Source organism: Triturus cristatus, chromosome 2_1 (assembly GCF_964204655.1).
Source record: "Triturus cristatus chromosome 2_1, aTriCri1.1, whole genome shotgun sequence".
Taxonomy (NCBI): domain Eukaryota; kingdom Metazoa; phylum Chordata; class Amphibia; order Caudata; family Salamandridae; genus Triturus; species Triturus cristatus.
In genome coordinates this window covers 227,561,468-227,580,435 of record NC_140581.1, presented here as the reverse complement: position 1 = coordinate 227,580,435, position 18,968 = coordinate 227,561,468, and the positions used below count along the sequence as shown (strand labels likewise).

General features: G+C 44.3%; 1 protein-coding gene across 25 annotated transcripts in view; it reads right to left on the bottom strand.

Annotated features, from left to right (window-relative positions):
• NEDD4L (NEDD4 like E3 ubiquitin protein ligase) overlaps positions 1 to 18,968 on the bottom strand; it is a 1,669,848-nt gene that overhangs the window by 652,458 nt on the left and 998,422 nt on the right. For all 25 annotated transcript variants that reach the window (XM_085630299.1, XM_085630340.1, XM_085630265.1 and 22 more), the window contains 2 exons: positions 2,668 to 2,729; positions 2,459 to 2,561 (listed from right to left, as the gene is read on the bottom strand). In XM_085630299.1, the coding sequence (XP_085486425.1) occupies positions 2,459 to 2,561; positions 2,668 to 2,729 (165 nt within the window). The remainder of the gene's footprint in view (positions 1 to 2,458; positions 2,562 to 2,667; positions 2,730 to 18,968) is intronic.

The following is an 18,968-nucleotide window of genomic DNA, read 5'->3' as shown; positions in this document are numbered from 1 at the left end:
CTACTTTTGTGCCAGATTCACTTGCTGCCATTTCATGACGAGTGGATACAATTCATCATCTCTATTGATGGACTTTGTATGGCATTAAGATTGCTGCTGTAGGAGTCATGAGCCTGTACGATACATAACAGTAACTCTGCTTTATGAGTTTCTAATATTGGTCAATCTGACTGTCAGTGGCCTAGGAATTTGACTTTTGAGTAACATTTGATATTCTGCTTGTTGTTTTCAAGTAGCGTTTCAGTAACATACATTTCAGAAATTGACGGGTCATGATAAATTATATGAGTTTTACACCTACTTATAATGCCTCATGCATTTTAATTTTTTTAGTGCAATTGTGCGGTAAAATGCCATATTTTGGCACAATGTGTAGCATTTAACTCAGAAGGATGAACTCCTGCACACCAGGAGAGGGTCAGCCTTGCAAGGCACATTTATTATACTTTTACTGTATTGTTTATTTCAAGAGTGACCCTTCAGTACCAATGCTATTTTAGCCAACTTTTACCCACTACCTGGATTCATTTTTAGATATGGTTCACCATGGGATAATTCGCGGTTGCAGGATTGCTTCGCAAGATTCAGGAACGGCATTTACCCCTTCAACTGACAAACTTTTTTTTTTGGGAAAATATTTTTATTGATAAATTCAAACACAAAACAACGTACATTGGCGTTGAATAAATCAGCATTAATACCACTGGATTGTGTACAGACATTAAACGGGCACTTTCACAATAAATTGGCATAATAGTGATGCAAGGTACCACATTGGCCTCCAGCTGTATCATGTGGTGGTATAGCGGTATAGCAGTTCTTAATCTACTTATTGATTAACCATAGGATCTCAGTCACTCAATTCCGACACTGAGGTCTCACGCGGGGGGTCACATATATTCCCTCTGTACGCATTCCAACCTCTCCACACCTGGGTCCACTTTTTGGGGCAGCCTCTATGTATGTACACTGTTTTTTCATTGTGGTGTCCATATCTCTACACCATTGGGCAAGGGTAGGGGGCTGCCTGGATCCCCATCTTTGGGCTATGTTGCGCTTTGCCAACAGGAGTCCCAGTGTCACCTAGAGTTGCGCCACACGGCTAAGATCCGTAGGCTCCCATACATTGAGGAGACACCTCCTCGGTTCCGGAAGAGTCGGAACTTTTGTCACCTGGGAGAGTATGCGCATGATCGCCCGCCAGTACAGGGCGATTACGGGGCAATCCCAGAGGGTATGGAAGAGACTGCCATCCGCACCACACTGCCTTAGACAGAGCGGTGAGTCAGTCCGTTTAAGTTTATATAAAAGTGTGCGGGTATAGTATGTGCGGTGTAGAATTTTTAATTGTACCAGCTTCAGTTTGTATGATATCCCCACCTCCTTAGGGGAGGAAAGCGCCGCCTGCCAGCCCGTCTCATCAAATGCTCCCAGTTCTGTCTCCCATTTAGCCTTAAGGGCTGAAAATGGATCTGGCTGATTGTTAATCACCTTCCGGTATGTCGTAGCTCTCTTAGTCAGATGCTCCATGAGGAGTCTATCCTCCAATGGCGAGGACTCCGCCAGCCGAGTCCCAGGCGGGACTGCCGCCCGGAGTGCATGTCTGATTTGTAGGTCGCGAAATCGTTCAGTGTCTGCCACGTCATATTCTGCTTGCACATGGGCAAACGTGATTATGTCACCTTTTTTCCAGAGATCACCGACCCTCGATATTCCAATTAGATCCCATTGTAGAAACCCCTTGGTAGTGCGCAGCACTGCCAGCTGTTTCGCGTCCCATAGTGGTGTAACCCGAGTTATCTTCCCCTCCCAGCCAAGAGCACGTTGCGCCTCGAACCATACCCGCAGAGTATGTGCCGTTGGGCCCGTTAAGCAGCGTTTCTTAGTGTAATTATAGAGCGCTCCCATAACCCCTCCAGTCCCCAGCAGTTGACGGTCCATACGGTAAGCCGGGTCGTCCCCTGGCACGTGAAGCCACTGGTTTATTACCATAAGCTGTGATGCCCAGTAGTATATCTTGATATTAGGGAGGGCGATACCCCCGTCGTACCAGCCTCTGGTCAGCTTATGGAGCGCTATCCGTGGTGTCTTATCTTCCCACAATAAACTGGTCACTTTCAACTGTCAAACTTAACCACACACCACTGTTAACTCTTGCCCTTTCCCCCCACACTGACCGAGACAGCCTCTGACATTCAAGTAACCACATTGAAAATAGCTAAACTTCTAGCTCCAACATTTAAAAAAGAAAAGCATCACTGTACACTTTTTTCGCAAATATAAACTATCAGAAAGTAATAATATAAAGGCATGAGCAATCACTCAAACTTTTGTGCTAAAAGGCTCACATGGTACATTTAAAAAACGAATAAAGGCATTCCTTTGTTTATGGTCTTCCTACAGACATTACTCAACTTAATTAAAGAAAATTAAGATCCCGAAAACAACTAGACCATACCTCGGATTCTTCTCTTTGATCGCCAATATCTTCTTCTTGGCCACCATTCTTTGGCATATATGCCATCTTCAATCTCAAGAAACCCTTTACACGTGACTTGTGGCTGTTCAATAAGACACAACGTTATAAAAATGTATTACCTCAGATGCTCAATGGTTTTATATTAAATATTAAAACAACTTCAAGATAACCTCTATTAAAAGTCTCACCTCCTTGGTCTCAGCAAGAAATCCTTGAATGTGTAGGGTCGCTCCATGTTTGGATCTTCTGTCTGGAAAAGAAAAATATAGTTATGGCTTTCAGAATTTTGTGTATGGTGTATGATTTCAATATATGTAACTGAAATATGTTAAAAATGACGTTCTGAGCCCTGATATAGGATATCCCTGTGCATAGATCAGGGGTATGCAAATTTGAGAAAGGGATGCAATCTGCTATGTGCTCGCTTCCCAAATTGGCGGCAATTTGAGACCCTCTGTTCTTGACTACAGATACAAGAAAGGAAGCTGGCACTGGTCAGCAGACCTCTGTCACTGCATTTGCTTTCACGAATTGGATTTTTTTTTTTCTTTTAAAGCAGCCCATGTAAATTCAATGGACAGCTACTGCTCTTAAAGAAGAAACAAAAAACAAGGTTCCCATTTGGAAAGACATAAGGGGGTCCATGCTGTAGCATTACAGTAATGATAGTTTTCAATGATATACATCTGCGCTTGTGGCAGTGCGTGCCTACCGACTAGCTTTAGCACACACTGAGATCAGGAGCCGAACAGCTTGCACAACAATAGGGTTGGGAAGCAATTTAAGATCATGCACGTTTGAAGTTTAAATTGTCTGCAATATACATTTAGATTACATTTATATGCAACCTGAGGCACATGAATATTAGGTGATTTGCATGGAAACACAATTTACAATTATTCAAGTTACAATGACACGATTGTTGTAAAAAGGGTCACACTGTAATCTCTTGCCACTAGTGTTTATTCCTGTTTACGCAGACATACAATCACGCTTGTACTACTTTTGTTGGGATGCCAACTACCTCCACAAACTGGAACAATGCTCTTTACTAGCCAGAGTTCTCTCATCAACCAGTTCAAATGCAATCACTTAATAAATAGACAATTGCTACGAGTTCTAGGATCAAGACTTCGGAGTATTACAAACCAAAAATGAGATCAGAATCCAACCTTTTCTGGTTGAAAAAGGACGAAAAACATAACTATTCAGAGACGTCACCGAATGGTGAGCACTCTACCACATCATGACCTAAGAAAGAGGGGAAAAAACAAAATCGAGCCAAGAACATTTCAACTGCAGAAAAGAAGCAATATTTAGAATCAGAAGACCTGCATAAGGACCTGGGATGAGTGACCATCAACTCACTTACACTATGTATATTGTTACGTCTGTAACAAGTGTTCTAAAGTGAAAGGGTGAACAAAGCAAAACCAAAGGGGATGATGGACGGAGTGTTGAACACTACAAGCACTCACCCCCAATCAACTAATCTGGGTTTAATCCATCATCATTCTTTAGCTCCCTCCGCCACCTCAGTTCAGACATGGCCGCCCATATGCAAATCAGTCTGACACTGTGCCTCATGGGAACAGTCCAGCCCGAACTGCCAAGCCATGTCTTCCCTGGACCGGAAACAAGCATCCTGGGACCGGTTTCTGGCTAATCAGCTGAGGAAATATGAATTTTGTGATCAGTTATGTCCCCTATCGTAGACCCCAACGGCTCCATGTGCATGCTATAAGTACATGTATGTTCCCTCCAGTTCCAGTTATGAAGACGCAAATACATGTGCGTCCACCGTCAACATGTCCTCTTTCAGATCCGCCATGAATGGGTCAGATATTCCATTCCTAAGTATGAAAGGCCACCGACTTTATGTGGTTCACTTTCCACATTTTACAGATTCAGGCGAGTAGGCCCTGAATTCTGTCATCAAGCCTTTTCCTGCCTTCTGCCTCTGAAAGCTCCAGTCCGAGCCTGCATCTGTATCCATGAACTTTGTCCTACTCCCTGCGCGGCTAACGGTGCCTGATCCAGCCTGTTGCCTGCCAAAAACTGTATTTCACCTTCAAGATTATCTGCTCCGCTCCTCATCCGATGCATTCCTGTCTAGTAGTTTAGGTAAACATTCTTCCAGCTACCGTGCAAAGGGCCAGGCCTCACTGTCCTCATGCAAGTAATTCATAGCCCCTGTTACCATGGAAGATTCCTGCCCCCTCGCATCTTATGTAGACACTTAGACGCTTGTACACGCACTAACAGACAGTATAGAATAGATTTCATCCTAGAGACCTTTCCTTTTGGATAATACAGTTCTTTAAACATAAGATATTAGATATGATTTGGGATTAGGTTGACATGACCCCCCAGACTTCTGTCTCCACATGCCGAGCTAAATGTCAAGTCCCCTTCACCCTCTAGTTGCACGTCAATCACACGTCATGCGGCTGCGCGCGCATTTCTGCCAAATATTTCTGCTGACATTGCAGGATTCTCTTATGGATCCACCCACTTGTGACATCATGTTTGACGTATTTAGTTACGCCTATGTTTACGTTTTTTTTTCATTACGTATGTGTATTATATCTGTATTATCAGCTGTTACGCCTCTTGCATCTGTCTTAATGTAATGCTTTCCATATAAATACCATTACTTGTCAATAATGTATTGCCTTCCTTCCTGAACCTTCATGGTGATGGAATTTGAAGTCTGCAGTTCGAACTGTAATTCCTTTGTAGAGGAATAAAGCCTTTTAGAACCTCTAATACCACGGATTCTGCGTCTTATATTTACTGAGTTATTCTTACTAGACTTTACCGCATAAAAAATCTCTTTCCTAAAACTGTACCACGATTGTCACAACTTCAGCAACCCCTATAAGTCCCTAGTAAATGGTATCCCTGGTACTTAGGGCATTGGCACTGAGGAGGGTCCACTAGGGCTGCATCACGAATTGTGCCACCCTAGGGCCCCCTCACCAAGACCATATAAACTGCCACTGCAGACTGCGTGTCACCATAGCACACAGCCCTGTGTGCCATGCCCACAGAGAATGCATGATGTATAGGTACGTCACTACTACTGAAGGCCTTACTGCCCTAAGGCAGGGTGCACTATAGCCCATGTGTGAACATATCTTCCTGAGCATATATGACCCTACAATATCTAAGTCCATTCTTGGATAGTGCAAGTACCCAGGGATGCCATAGAGAGTACATGGCATGGATACTTGTCATTACAAGTTTTCTAGCTCCTTGGCTTCACTGTACCTTAAGATGTTTGGTACCAAACATCTCATTTTAATAAATCCCCAATGATGCCAATTATTTATTGATAAATGCGCACAGGGGACACCTTAGAAGGTCCCCTGAAAACCTACCAAACACTGTTATGGTCGCTGAATAGTCTTAGTCAGCGTGCAGCCACCAGATCGGTTTCTGACCTCATGGGGTGAGAGCCAGTACTCTGAAGCCAGTAACAAAGCCTGCTCTGCAGGTATGGCCTTCAAGGGCGGGAAGCTTCACAGGCGGTGCCGCCTTAGAAATGCAACCAAGGCATCTCCAGCTAGTGGAGGATGCCAACCCCACTATCCTGCTCAACATTTGGTAGGAGGACAGGTGGGAACATTTGTTAGATTAGGTGGTGTGCCCATATTCAGCCAGCAACGTGGGGGAGGCGATGTAGACACTATGTTTCCAATTCCTCCACCTTGAGATTGAGAATTAACCTATCGGGGCTAGAGTAGTCCCACTTCCCACAGGAAGTGGTCACTTCGAGTGTGCAGACACCCTAAAGTTACCTGTCTCACCCTCTAACGCCCTAAATTTAGTATAAATGTGGCGTCCATGGACCCTGAACTCAGATTGGACAGATACAAAGAAGATACGGACAAAGAACCGCGGCTGACCTGAGAACCAAAGAACTGCTTCAGAATTTGGGTAGAATTTTGGCGTGAAACCCTGACCGCAGCTCCCAGGACTCAACTATCATGGTGTGATGTCTCATCCTACAACTGTAAGGCCTCCAAGAACCCCAGAGCACTTCCAGACCTTTGCCAATAGCCAGAGAACTCCCTTTGGGTAGAGGAACTACTCCCCTGCAGTCCGCAGGCACCTAACCCACAGAGTCCATTTTACAGACTTGCTGCTCCCCAGCGACTCCAATGCAGCATCCAAGCAAAAAGAGGTGCATCCGCTCCAGAGGGTCAGATCTAACTCCCCATCAACTGTAAAGACACCAGGACCTACCAGAGCTGGGCCGCACCAACACTTGGGGTACCAGACCCCCTGCAACTTACACTGAGATGAAGAGTCCAACCCGGACTCAAACTGACCAGGAAGCAAGCACCCGTCAAGACCCACTTCATGAGTGGCCCAGCTGTCCCAGAATCGTCCCTGCAACCAGCCTGCCCCGGACTGCGAATATATCTTGGCGTAAGCTGCCCGGCTGACCCATCTGCTCTACACCCAGCCTGCCCGGCCTGGGTACCGACGATCCAGTTGTGCTTCCATGGCCCTTAGGCCCTTGCGGCCTGCACTCTCGAGTGGGACCCCTCGAACTTACCTTTAAGTCACCTTGTGCAGTGTGTTTTCTGGTGACCCCCTTCTCCGTAGCGCCTGCTACCAACAACCTCAGCACCCAGCTCCCAGCCAAATCCGGGATGCACCAGACAATCAGCAGGTGGAACATTGAACCTGGCCTTAATACTTACGTAAATTCAGAAGGTGAACCTCAAGACCCAACTGTATGATTTCATATGCATCTTTGTATTTTGTCCCATAGACTCCTATTGTTAATTGCAAACAAGAGCATGTTATTTTGCGAACTTTGAAAATTCATATCTTGAAAAGTACTTCCCTTCGAACAGTGTTCTTGTTCTGAAAAAGTATATATAAATTGATGCTGTTTTTACAAATTGATCTCGGATTTATTCTGGAGTGTGTGATTCATTTATTACCTCTGAGTACAACAAATTCTTAGCATTACCTTCTAATAAGCCTAACTGCTCGCCCACACTAACACAAATAGAGCGTTAGTATTATCTATTTATGCCTCTGAATACCAATTTGAGATCCACTAGACTTTCTGTACAATGTACTTTGTTTTAGTGCACTACATAGAGGACCAGCTTCTTAGAATGCATAAAGGAAGGACCAAGAGGGGACCTGCGTCGCCGACAGCAGGACTTTGCCCACAGCACCAAACAAAAGGGTGATACTGTGTCCCGGAGGCAACAAACTTGAAACTAGGTGAACGCCCATCGTCCTAGGCTAAGACTCGGCACTCCCTGGCAGAGGGACCTCTCTAGAAGCCAGAATCACGCCCAGCCTCCCTTGGACTACTGGGACTAGTCCCCTACAAACTGCAGTAAAAGAAAGATCAGAAGCCAAAGAATCACTGGCCATCAGACTATGCAAGGGATTGCCCAAATTGAAATGGTGTAGTGTTTTGTGGGAGATGTAGTCCGGCCTTTTCCCATGTTTCAAGCCGCTAACATACCCCTGGACCTCCAGACATCGAAGTGACTTTTTGCTACTTTTACCTCTATCAAGCCTTGTTGGTCACAGTCCAATAACTGACCCCTTAACTCAAAGCTTCATTAACTAGGCATTTCACAACAACTGAGACCGACATCAGCAATGATGTAGCTCTTGTGTTTTTGCATCTTCTTTTAAGCACAACTCAGTGGAAAAAGCAGGTTTACTGCAGGTCCCACGCAGCAATATGGACAGTCTGGACAACTCTGTACCCTTTCTCCACGGGCTAGGTAAAATTGAATTGACTGCTGGGGCCTTGAACTGACTGTTGGGGCCTGGAACTGGGACTTTACCCTGCAAGGGTAAAAGACAACTTGACCTCTATGCGACAGATTGACACTGGTAGGTTCTTCCATTGACCGCAATGATAAAGTCTCACTGTATTTTACTTCTGAATGTTATCTTGCTTTGAAAAACCGTAACTCCAGTTACATGCATGCTATTTTGTTCCTTTTGGTGTCTAAATTAAGATAAAAATATACAAACAGAGTAACCTATTTGTATAAATTGGTGTTGGCTTTCTATTTAGTTGTGTCAATTACCAATGAACCATAATAATACTGTAATATTCTTAACACATGCTCCTCTAGTAAAGACCGACTGCTCCTTGCCACTCTAGCAGGACTAAGCTAAAGATTTAGTAGTAAGAATCCAAGGACCATTTTATTGTGTATATACACCACATAATGTTCCACTTTCCAACAGCCAGGACCGAAGGTCAGGATTAAATGATTTATCTGGTAAAGACTATCTAGCCGCAGATTCTTTACCATAGAATATTCCCCGGCATCAGACTGGATCCGGAAATGTTTTGTGAGCTAAACCTTCGCTCCAGTAGTAGGAGTTATTCGGTTCCGTGTGGTGCCGGAAGTGATATTTGCAGTGTTTATATAGGCGCCACTTAGGTGCGTTGATGTCAGTTACTTTGCGCAACTTTCCATGACAGAGCGCAAACCCACTAAGTACACTTACCACTAATTTGGAAAGGTAGTGGCAATGAAAGGGAAAGCCCTGTCCTTGGAAATCTGTTTGCAGGGAGGATGGGTGGGTCGTTAGGAATTAGCGGTTTCACTTGGTCTTTTTGGTTCTCCTGAATTACTTTCCCCCTTGCAGGTCTTTCCTGACCTGATCTTCATTCCAACCCCATTTTACTCTTCCCCTCTTCCTTCTGTGTATATATGTTAAGCTATGCTCTAGTAACTCATGTTACTGTGTAACACTGTTTTTTTCCCTCTCTATTTTATACTAGGCCCTCTGTAACTGACGTAATTTTGTAACTCGCTGATCCTCTTGTAAAGCGCTCCAATACCTCTGGGTCAAGGCAGCTCTCTATAAAACTCTGCAAATAAAATAAATAAATGCTCTTTGGGCCAAGGGATTTTTGAACCAGTTAGGTGTTGTTCCAACTACTGAGAAATTACTGAGCATGTGTGCTCTCATAAATAGATTGTACAGCACATCATAGTCGCTCACTTTGCTGCCCTTCACCCATCCAACTAGTGCCTCACTTTACTACAAACTGGACTGGAGTGACAGTTTCTGGCTGTCCATGAATTTAAAGCGGTATTTCTCTAGGGTTAGACCACACTTGACAAGAACGGCTTCTTTCATGGGAGGATACCTCACCCTGACAGCTTTATTCTCTAGCGCCTGTTAGGTATCAAATGCATAGTCTTCAGACCCTGCAAATGATACAGCTATAAGGACACAAAACCACTCGTAGAACATGAAATGCAACACACATTCACCCTCAAATCCACCCCTCGACAGACGCAGCAAAGAGATTTAAATGCAGTCTCTTCTACATGTTTCTTGAGGCACCACCGTAACACCAAATGTCCACAAAGATCTGCCGCATTTTGGCTGAAGAGGTACTTACATCCACTGAGCCACCCATGCTTCCCGATAGATGCACTCTGACACCTGCTCGTCATCATGTTATCCGCCTCAAACCAGTCACTTTCGCCCCACTTCTGTCGCCATTGCTCGCACCATGAATACCCCCACTTGAGCGTGTTGTACAGAATCAGTGTCCCTACAATATGTTCGTGCTTTATCACATTTTGATTAATATGTAACTTCTTTTGACTGTACTAAAAATGTAATACATATTCTGAGATAAAAAAAAAAAGTGCACATTATTTGCCAGTTGAAATCCATTTGATGCGGCTTTCAAGAGTAATTAGGTATTGGGCAGACGCTCAAGAAACCCAGATTAAATCCCATTAGTGAAGGGAGGGAACATGGAGTGCAACTCTAGCACAATATAGTGTACTTACAGGTCCTAATCATTGACAGCAACTTAGAGCAACATTAGCAGTTTAAAAAAATCATTGCATCCAAATTCCTAGCCAGGTGACCACATCAAAGGCTATTCACTGCTCTATCTAACAAAGCCCAACTGGAGGACAGGCCCAAAGGTATGCTCCAAAGGTGCTCACAATGATAAACTTATCTATTACATATGACTCAGAAAATGATAGACGTGATGAAAATGGGATAAATGTGGTAAAAACTCAAAGGAGCCGAATATTTCTTTCAGCAAATTCTAACAAAATAACATTCCAACAGCAGTGCTCATTTATCAAAAAGGTTATAACTTTCCCGCATGATTTTTGCTTATTTTTTCTGAGACCAATGCTGTGAGTCCGTTACTTTGAATCACAGCAATGTCTGCTTCAAACTCCAACAGCAACGGATTCGTTCCTGCTTGTTAAGGCCATGCCCGTTCTGACATCGTCGTTTCTGGGGCTCATTTGTAGGAAAGGGCGCAGCTGGCATTACACAAGCGTAGGGCACTTCCGATTATGGGGATGGTCCTTCAATTATTAATGTAACCTATCACCACCCCAGCTATCAAAGTCAGTTCATTTCTGGAAATAAAATAATGCCGAAGCGTAAGACAGCAGGGTAAAACAAGCTCTGGCAACGCCAACAAGTCTGACATTGGCAAGATAGAATGAAGTTACAATTATTAAAGAAAAGGCAAAATTAAAAGTGGTGTTCACATGCTTACGTAGCACAATTTACATTAAAAAACATATTACTATCATAAAATTATTAGAAACGTATTAAGGCAACCCAATTGGCAGATGTAATAGGACAGGTATAGACACATGTTTAGTTTAATGTTGCACCACAGAAAATTGTAATTTTTACTGGTGCAAAGAAAAGGTAATTTGGCTTTGAATTATTAAACTGAAGCTAGTTAAGATACACAAGCATAACAAAAAATGGATAAAGAATGGAAAGTAAAAAGCATTGACAAAGTAAAGTATTGGTCACTAGCCAAGGCATTGAAGTGCACTTCTTTTTAGGTAGATGCGCACGTGGTCAGAAAAAAATTGGCACTCAATGCAACAGTGCCATTAATTAACTTAAATGACCTAACCCACTGCTCCCATTGTATCCAGTGAAGGGGAGGAGTAAAATGAAAATTACAGCTAAACAGATCAACAAATAAAGAGGAGAGTCCCATAGCCTCTCCATGTGTATATATGTAAGCATTTTTTTTATTTTTGAATTTTTTTGACACAGCAGGCTGCATCATTTTCTAGGCACGTGAACCACACATGCAGGCACCAACAAACGGACTCTTTTTCCTTTTTAGTAACTGATCCTAGATGGATTGGTAACTGAAAAGAAAGCATTTAGTTTTTTTAAGCAGACAGCGAAGGGGCATGGGGGCGGAAGCAATGTGGAGGCAAAAGTCGGAAGCAATAAAGGAGTATTGGGGCAGAATCAAAATGAGGGTGGGGAAGAAGCAAGACAGGGCCATGGGTGGGGGTGGAGGAGGTGGGGGGGGGGGGGATGGGTGAAAGACCACAACATAGAACTGGCAGAGAGAAAGTATAGAGGCGAGAAGGCAACGTGGAGGAAGTAGGCGAAAAGCACACAGACAGGTGAGAGAGAGACAGCACAGCGGAGGGGAGGATGTGGAGAACACGAGCAAGACAGTTGGAAAATGCATGCACTTGCACATAGTGCTGAAACAAAAAGAAAGAAAACACCAGTTAGGGGTAAACACAAGAACAGAAAGGAAAGCCCACACAGTTGATGACTAAGAAGCAAATGAGAGTAATGAAGACAATCAACGGTAAGCAATGGGTGAGTTCTAGGCCCACTGTAAGCTAACAATACGTCCTGCCCTCCCAGGAACCCTTCTGTACTCCAATCTTCACTAGAGAGAATTTTCCCTCCACTCCAATTCTCACCTGGAATCTACTAAAAAGCCAAAGAGAGGGCAACAAACTTTACTGAGGACACAGCTTTGTCCGAGAGTTCCTCCCAAATCTGCCTTCTCTGCAGTCAGACCAAAGTCGAGGCAACAACGAAGCCTTACTGAGGGACAACCTCTCCCTGAGGATTCAACATCCACCACCTTCTAACGCTGAGCACATCATCTCATTCGTTCACTTGAACAATGTGAAGAATACAAATGTTAACTTGCAATATTTATATTGTACTTATGCAAGTACAAAAGTCCGTTAATTCAATTTTGAAATTAAAGCCGACTTCAGATGGTAACTGCAGACCTAGTCCAGGATTTATAATCAAAACTGGTAAATTAGCTGGACAGTATCACAAAATTATTTCCTGAACCACACGTAATGAAAAACATTACTGTTACAGTGTATGATGTACTTATGGAGGGACTGCATTTACTACTGCAACAAGAATGCTAGTGCATCTTAAAACTGCACATTACAAAGAATTTAACTAGCACTGAAAAAGCTATCAGGTCTGATTGTATTTGGAGTCCCAAGTAAAATATTTTAAAAACCTGCTAAATGGCAAAAGCAAATACTTTCTGTATATAATGAATCTACGAGAAAATTAATCTCATGTGTGGTGATGCGGAGTACTGTGTAGTGCCTGTATTGCAATGAAAGCACTTCAGCGGAGGATACACCAACCAGCCAATAGCATGACATGAGAGAGAAAAGGAGAGATAGAGGAGATGCTCCTCTGGGCAGACACCGCCCACTCGATGCACACTTTAAAGAACTGGAAACAATAGGTAATGCAGACCTAAAAATAACACAATGTAAGGAAATCTGATTCATGTATTGCATCAACTTAATGAAGGTGTATGAACACTGCTGAATTAATAGCAAAACGTGTGCGGTTTCTGAGATAGCTTAGCAAAACAGAGCAGCAGCCACACATCCCTTTCAACCCGTACATAAAATCAGATGATATAACTTAAGGGCATACATTTACGTCCCACCTAACACTGCTTCAAGTGCATTAGCAAATCAGAACTGCAGCAGATCTATCAACACAGACTTGACACAGCACCAAGCCACTTAGAAGACCAACATAAGCCTAATGTTATTGTCGAGCTAAAAAAAGATCTGCAAACCAACAAGCTTGCACATATAATCTAAAAGTCTATTGTTCGTATTCAACCAGCACATTAGATCATATGAAGGGAATCAATGGGTTTTTAACATTGAAGGAGTGACCGTCTTATTTCAAAGGGGTCAGCATGAATGCGAACTCTATAACATTTCTCATGAACGAGTGTGAGCCCAGATCCTTCTACGATTTCAAACATAGTATCAAACTTGCATCTATGAGCCACAGTCTGCTTTTTGCTCAGCAGAAATGTAGTAATATCAACTGATCAACGAATTCACACTGGAAATGTGGGTAGAATTCTCTTATTCTACAAACAGAGAAAGAAAGACACAGTTAGGCCTCGAAAACGAGCTCCAGGTCCCACAGGACCCATCAGTTCTGGTCTTAAGTAGGGGTGGGTGGAATTTGCGTAGTCACGCTACGCAAAGCTCCGCAAAACGTAAAACAATCTCCGCGAGCACGCAAAAGTTCTGCAAACACGCAGAATGGCTTGTTCCGCCCGCGATGCTTTTTTCCTATTCGCGAACCCTGTTTGCATGCTCGGGGAGAAATATCTCGCGAACACGCATTTTGAACGCGCGAGCAAGCAAGAATTCCGCGAAGCTGCTAAATTTTGGGCAGTTCCGCGTTCTCTACGGAAAGCGAAATTACCCAAATTCCACGAGCGGAAAGGAATTTACCGCTGAGGCCTAGTCTTAAACTATAGTTCTGTTAAGTTCTCAGCATACTTACTTACATTATACAGATCTGATCTCCGGGATGGATCATCAACAGCAGTCAAAACTGGCTTTTCACATGGTCAATATTTAAAAGTTGGCCCTGGAGCTTGAAATCTTTCACCTGTTTAAGTTCTCTTCCAAGTCTAATTTGCAATAAAAAAACGCTATTAGTGCATCCTAGATATCTGACTGGAGGAGATAATGGGAGTTGCTAACTTCTATTTGTCTGCATTCTGAATTAGCTGCCAAGCCTCTATTTTCTATATTTAGAGACAGTCTATTTTTTTTTAATTTAAAAATGTGTTTGTCAAGTAAAGAAACACTCCTTTGAAAGCCGAATAGCAGGTAGTAATAAATACTTTTTCCAATTCCTTCCCTGTTCAGTATCCTATATCAGCTGCGATCTTGTCAGGAAGGTATCATAAAGAACTTTCTCCAGCTCCACTGACAATGCACCACTTTTGCTGCATAAAGCACAGCAAGTTTCCCCAGTCTCTTGCATTCCCATCTTGCTACCATGAACCAAAGAGAACAGTGTTAATTTAGCTCGTCATGTCAGTTGGTATCCTTATTAATCCAGACTGTAGCGTCAGAGGGACTGCAGTTCCTTCTAAAGCAGAGAGCTTATTAACGGAGCTTACATTAGGCTTCAATGATACTACACCACCTCAGAAAGTGTGCATTGTAAGTCCCTTCTCCTTCCTTACATTTCAGGTAGATGGCGCCTTCTGAAGATTCAGTTTATGAGATAATAAGCCCAGTGCAGTGTTTTAGACTGGATGGGATTATCTCGTTCTTATAGTTACTGTCCTCGGCTGCATAAGTGCGACATTCCAGTCAATATCTTCAAGGGGGCCTAGGTCTTGCTCCAAATATTTTATAAGTCGCTGAAGACAGTCGTGCATATAATTATTTCGAGCTTTATATACGGCAGACACTGCCCTTCTAGACATTCAGTGCTATCATAACCCTACCTTCCAAGGATCTAAAATCTATAAAGCACACTGGCAAGGCGAGCTTAAATTGCAGGTATCTGTATTCCTATGAGGGGTCCTAGTAGGACTCCACTCGCAGTTAAGCTAAGGTTTTCATGTCCCCTTGTTCCGCAATATCTCCTAACTTTGAGATACTAGCCATTGAGCCATTTCAGTTTGTTCCAGTTTTTCAAGAAGATGCCTAAACACAACGGATTTTCTTTGCGATTCTTCTCTTCTAGTCATGTAGTGTAATCTAACCCTGCCTACTTTGCAATGGTTACGCCATCACTTGGTGTCAGCCATAAAGTTTGAAAGTTGTCTACCTCTAGCTTACATTATAAGTTCTCTTGTCCCCAGTCATTTCCCCATTTCCATAAATCCACCTTTAAGAACCATAACGACCAGAGTGCAGAGGTCCCATTATCCCAGTAACATAACTGCAGAACAGTGGTGTAGGAGGCTGGCTTAGTATATGGTGCACACTTAAAGGAGTGATGCACCTTGCACTAATCGAGGCAACCCTCATGGTGATCTTAATGTTCTTTGATAACCTTAAAAGTTCTTGAAGTGGTTGCTGTGAAGAGCAGCCCTCAGGCTGATCTTGAAGGAGTGTAAAGCAGCTTGCGTTACCACAATTAATCAAGAGTGTAAAGAATCACACATTGTTTGATGAAAAATAAGTCTATTAACATAACACAATCACTTGGTATATCTCCTATCCGGAGAGATCAACAATACACATAAGAATACTTCACAGAAATCAGGTAAGTAGCACAAATATACACTAGTCTCCAGGGTGAAACCAAACCATATGCTAAATAACTGGAATGTGAACTGCAAAGGAGAACAGGACTTGGACCAAAGGACTTAGAAGCGCTGGAGAACCAGGAACCACCCAAGGCAAGTAACCAGGAACCCCAAGGAGGCTGTGTGCAGAGTGGAAACACAGCTCTGTGTATAATGGAAGTAAATACAGGAGTTGCGGTTGAAGTTTTAAAGAAAAAGGACCCTTACCAGATGACCCCATTAGAAACCATTTGGAGGCCACCTCACCCGTGGAGCCCCGGGAATCAGGCTACCTGCACCAGTGATGTCAGGTGCATAGGGGTGAAGTCACATTGGAACCTCTAGTAGGCTACAACGGACAGCTCGAAAAGAAAGGCCTCTGGAGAAGTCTGTGAAGATGTCTAGTGGAATCCAAGGGTGGCTTCTTGAAGAGGAGAACCTGCAAGCAGAGGGGACAGAGTCTATGCCACTCAGAGTGGCCAGGAGGCACGGAGGCACAATGCCCACCCTTGGCAGGAAATTCAGAAGAGTTGACGAGAACCTTGTTGCTGCAGCTGTAAGATCAGATGACGCTTTGGCAGACCAGGAGCCATACAAGTCAGATGTCAGTGCCCAGGTGGTCAGTGTCTGGCGGGAGCACCAACAAGCCTTGGTAGCCGCAACTGGCATAGAAGATGAAATGACGCAATCGTTGAGACCAGTGGTGGCCTCTACTAAGCGAGGGCGGTGGAGGGAGGGGGGTTTGAGGAGGGGGTAGTAAAAAAATGAAAATAAACAGACTTACCTGGGTGCCACTGGGTACTGCCGCCTCTGACCTGTCTCCGCCACACCGTAACAAGCCCCTCTCAGCCTCCCATAATCCCCTGTCCAATCACAACGCTGCCTTAAGCAGCATTGGGAATGGTCTGAGCACAGTGGTTCCGCGCTCAGACAGGGGCTTGGAGGCTTTGCATGTTCCTCATCAGGCTGTGTAATACAGCCTGGTTAAGTTGCAAGTGCGAAAGACTGTTTAACCGGCCTTCTTTTGCCGGTCAAACTGTCATGCGCACTTTAGAGTGTGCTTTACACTCCTGCACTGCCCCTTGTCCCCTGCTCTGGCCAACCCGGCCCACCCCGCCCCACACCCGAGCAGGAAGAAAAACTAAAATAATAATAAAATTAGTTATTATCATTTTAGTTTTTATTTTTACACTGCTCGCTGAGCAGTGGGGTGACGTTCCTCTGCCTTAGTGGAGGAGCCGCCGCTGGTTGGGACCAGCAAGATCCAAGGGACTCACCATGTGCAGGAGAGTAAGAGCAGACCCAGAGCAAGCAGGGGAGCCCACCAAAGCAGAAGAAGACCCTCGAGAGGACCAACAGGCCAAAGGCACAGGTGTTGCAAGTGGACCTCAGGCAGCTCACCAAAGACTGAAGGCCACGATGGAAGGTTTGCTGGGAGGAAGCTGATCTTCGAGGGACGAGGTGCCAAAGGCTGGAGCTTCTTGTAGCCCGAAGATCTCTGAAGTGCAGAGCTAATAAGCCACTGCAACAGCAAGTCAATGCAGTGCACAGGGGTCAGGACTCAGCTGCTCTGATGAAGGATAATGTCCTTCAAATTGCAGGGAAGACAGGTCAGGTCTATGGAGAGTCACAGATCCACCACTTGGTTTGCTGAGCCTCGGGAAGTCCGTAGGACAACAGGAGCAGCAGACCAGTCAGCTTCGATGTGGTGCCTGCAGATGAAGGGGAGTGACTCCTTTACTCCAAGGGCGATTACTTCGGATGTCCTTGATGCCCACAGGTCCCTTGAGAGCCAGAGAGAAGCACAGACATAGGCTAGGCAGAATACTTGTAGAACAGCGAGAGCAGGAGTCTTCCTTGATGCAGTCTTGGTTCCAGGCGCAGTCCAAGTATTCACACAGTCGAAGAGTATCTTGGTTTCAGATGAATCTGAGGACCCACCCACTGGGAGCCCTTACATATCCAAGGAAAGGGTTGGAACGACTCAGGGATTCCTCCCAGAGGAGGGGCTGGATAGAGGGGAGGATACTACACTGTCCTTTGTCCAATTACATGCAGGAGCGGGAGCCAACGGTTCCTGAACAGACATACCGGTGTATGCAAGGAGGGTACCAAATGAGCCCTTCAATGCAGTCTGGTGGCGCTGGAAAGCACCCCCACCGCAGGCCAATACATCAAGCCCTGTATCGGAGGTGGTCATACCGCCCTGTGACAGAAAACCTATTGTTCCACCTTATCTGCTCGAGCTCGGCTCAGCAGCAGGTGGGCAGAACAGTGTCTGTGGTCAGCAGAGGCACTAGCTTGCTGGCAGACCCTAAAAGGCTGTAACCGGGAGCATAGGAGGCTCCTCTAAGGAGCTCCCCAGTACATGGAATCATGCCTCCAACACTGGTATCGGTGTATGATTCCAATATGTTTAATACCAAACATGACCTGGTCCAGCGCAGCCATTATATAGTTAGGCATCTTGTAATGAATGATGTCCACTATAGGTCTTAAAATGGTTGACGGCACTTACAAAGCTGGGGGAATCGACTCAGGGGTTTGTTGGGGTGTCCCTCTAATGCAGGGCCTACCATAGAGGTGACTTACAGTTTTTAAGTGGAGAGGCCTCAGATATAAGGAAACTTATATCTGTTGTGAAAGGTGCAAGCACCATCTCACACAGGCTGCAATGGCAGACCTGTAGTAGGAGATTAAGTGGACTCAATTCTTCAGCCCACATGAGACACCTAGTGTACCTATGCCCTGGGTACCTTAGTACCATTTACTAGGGGATTATAAGGGTACACCAGTAGCCTATTGTGGAGGTACCAAGGTACCTACCAAAGCCATTTTGGGAGAGAGAGCAAAGATGCTGGGGTCCTGATTAGCAGGCTCCCAGCAAACTACAGTAAACACATACTGACACCAGGTATAAAGTGGGGGTAACCATAAAAGAAAGATCCTTCTTTCCTACAAGTGAATTTTGTCAAGTTTATTGTGTAGCCTCCAAATTTTCAGACGATGGCTAGCACTACCAGTATACAGTCAAGTGGGTCTACTAAGTATAATAGGATATTAATCACATGAAGCGAGATTTTAACTTCAACATTGTCAACT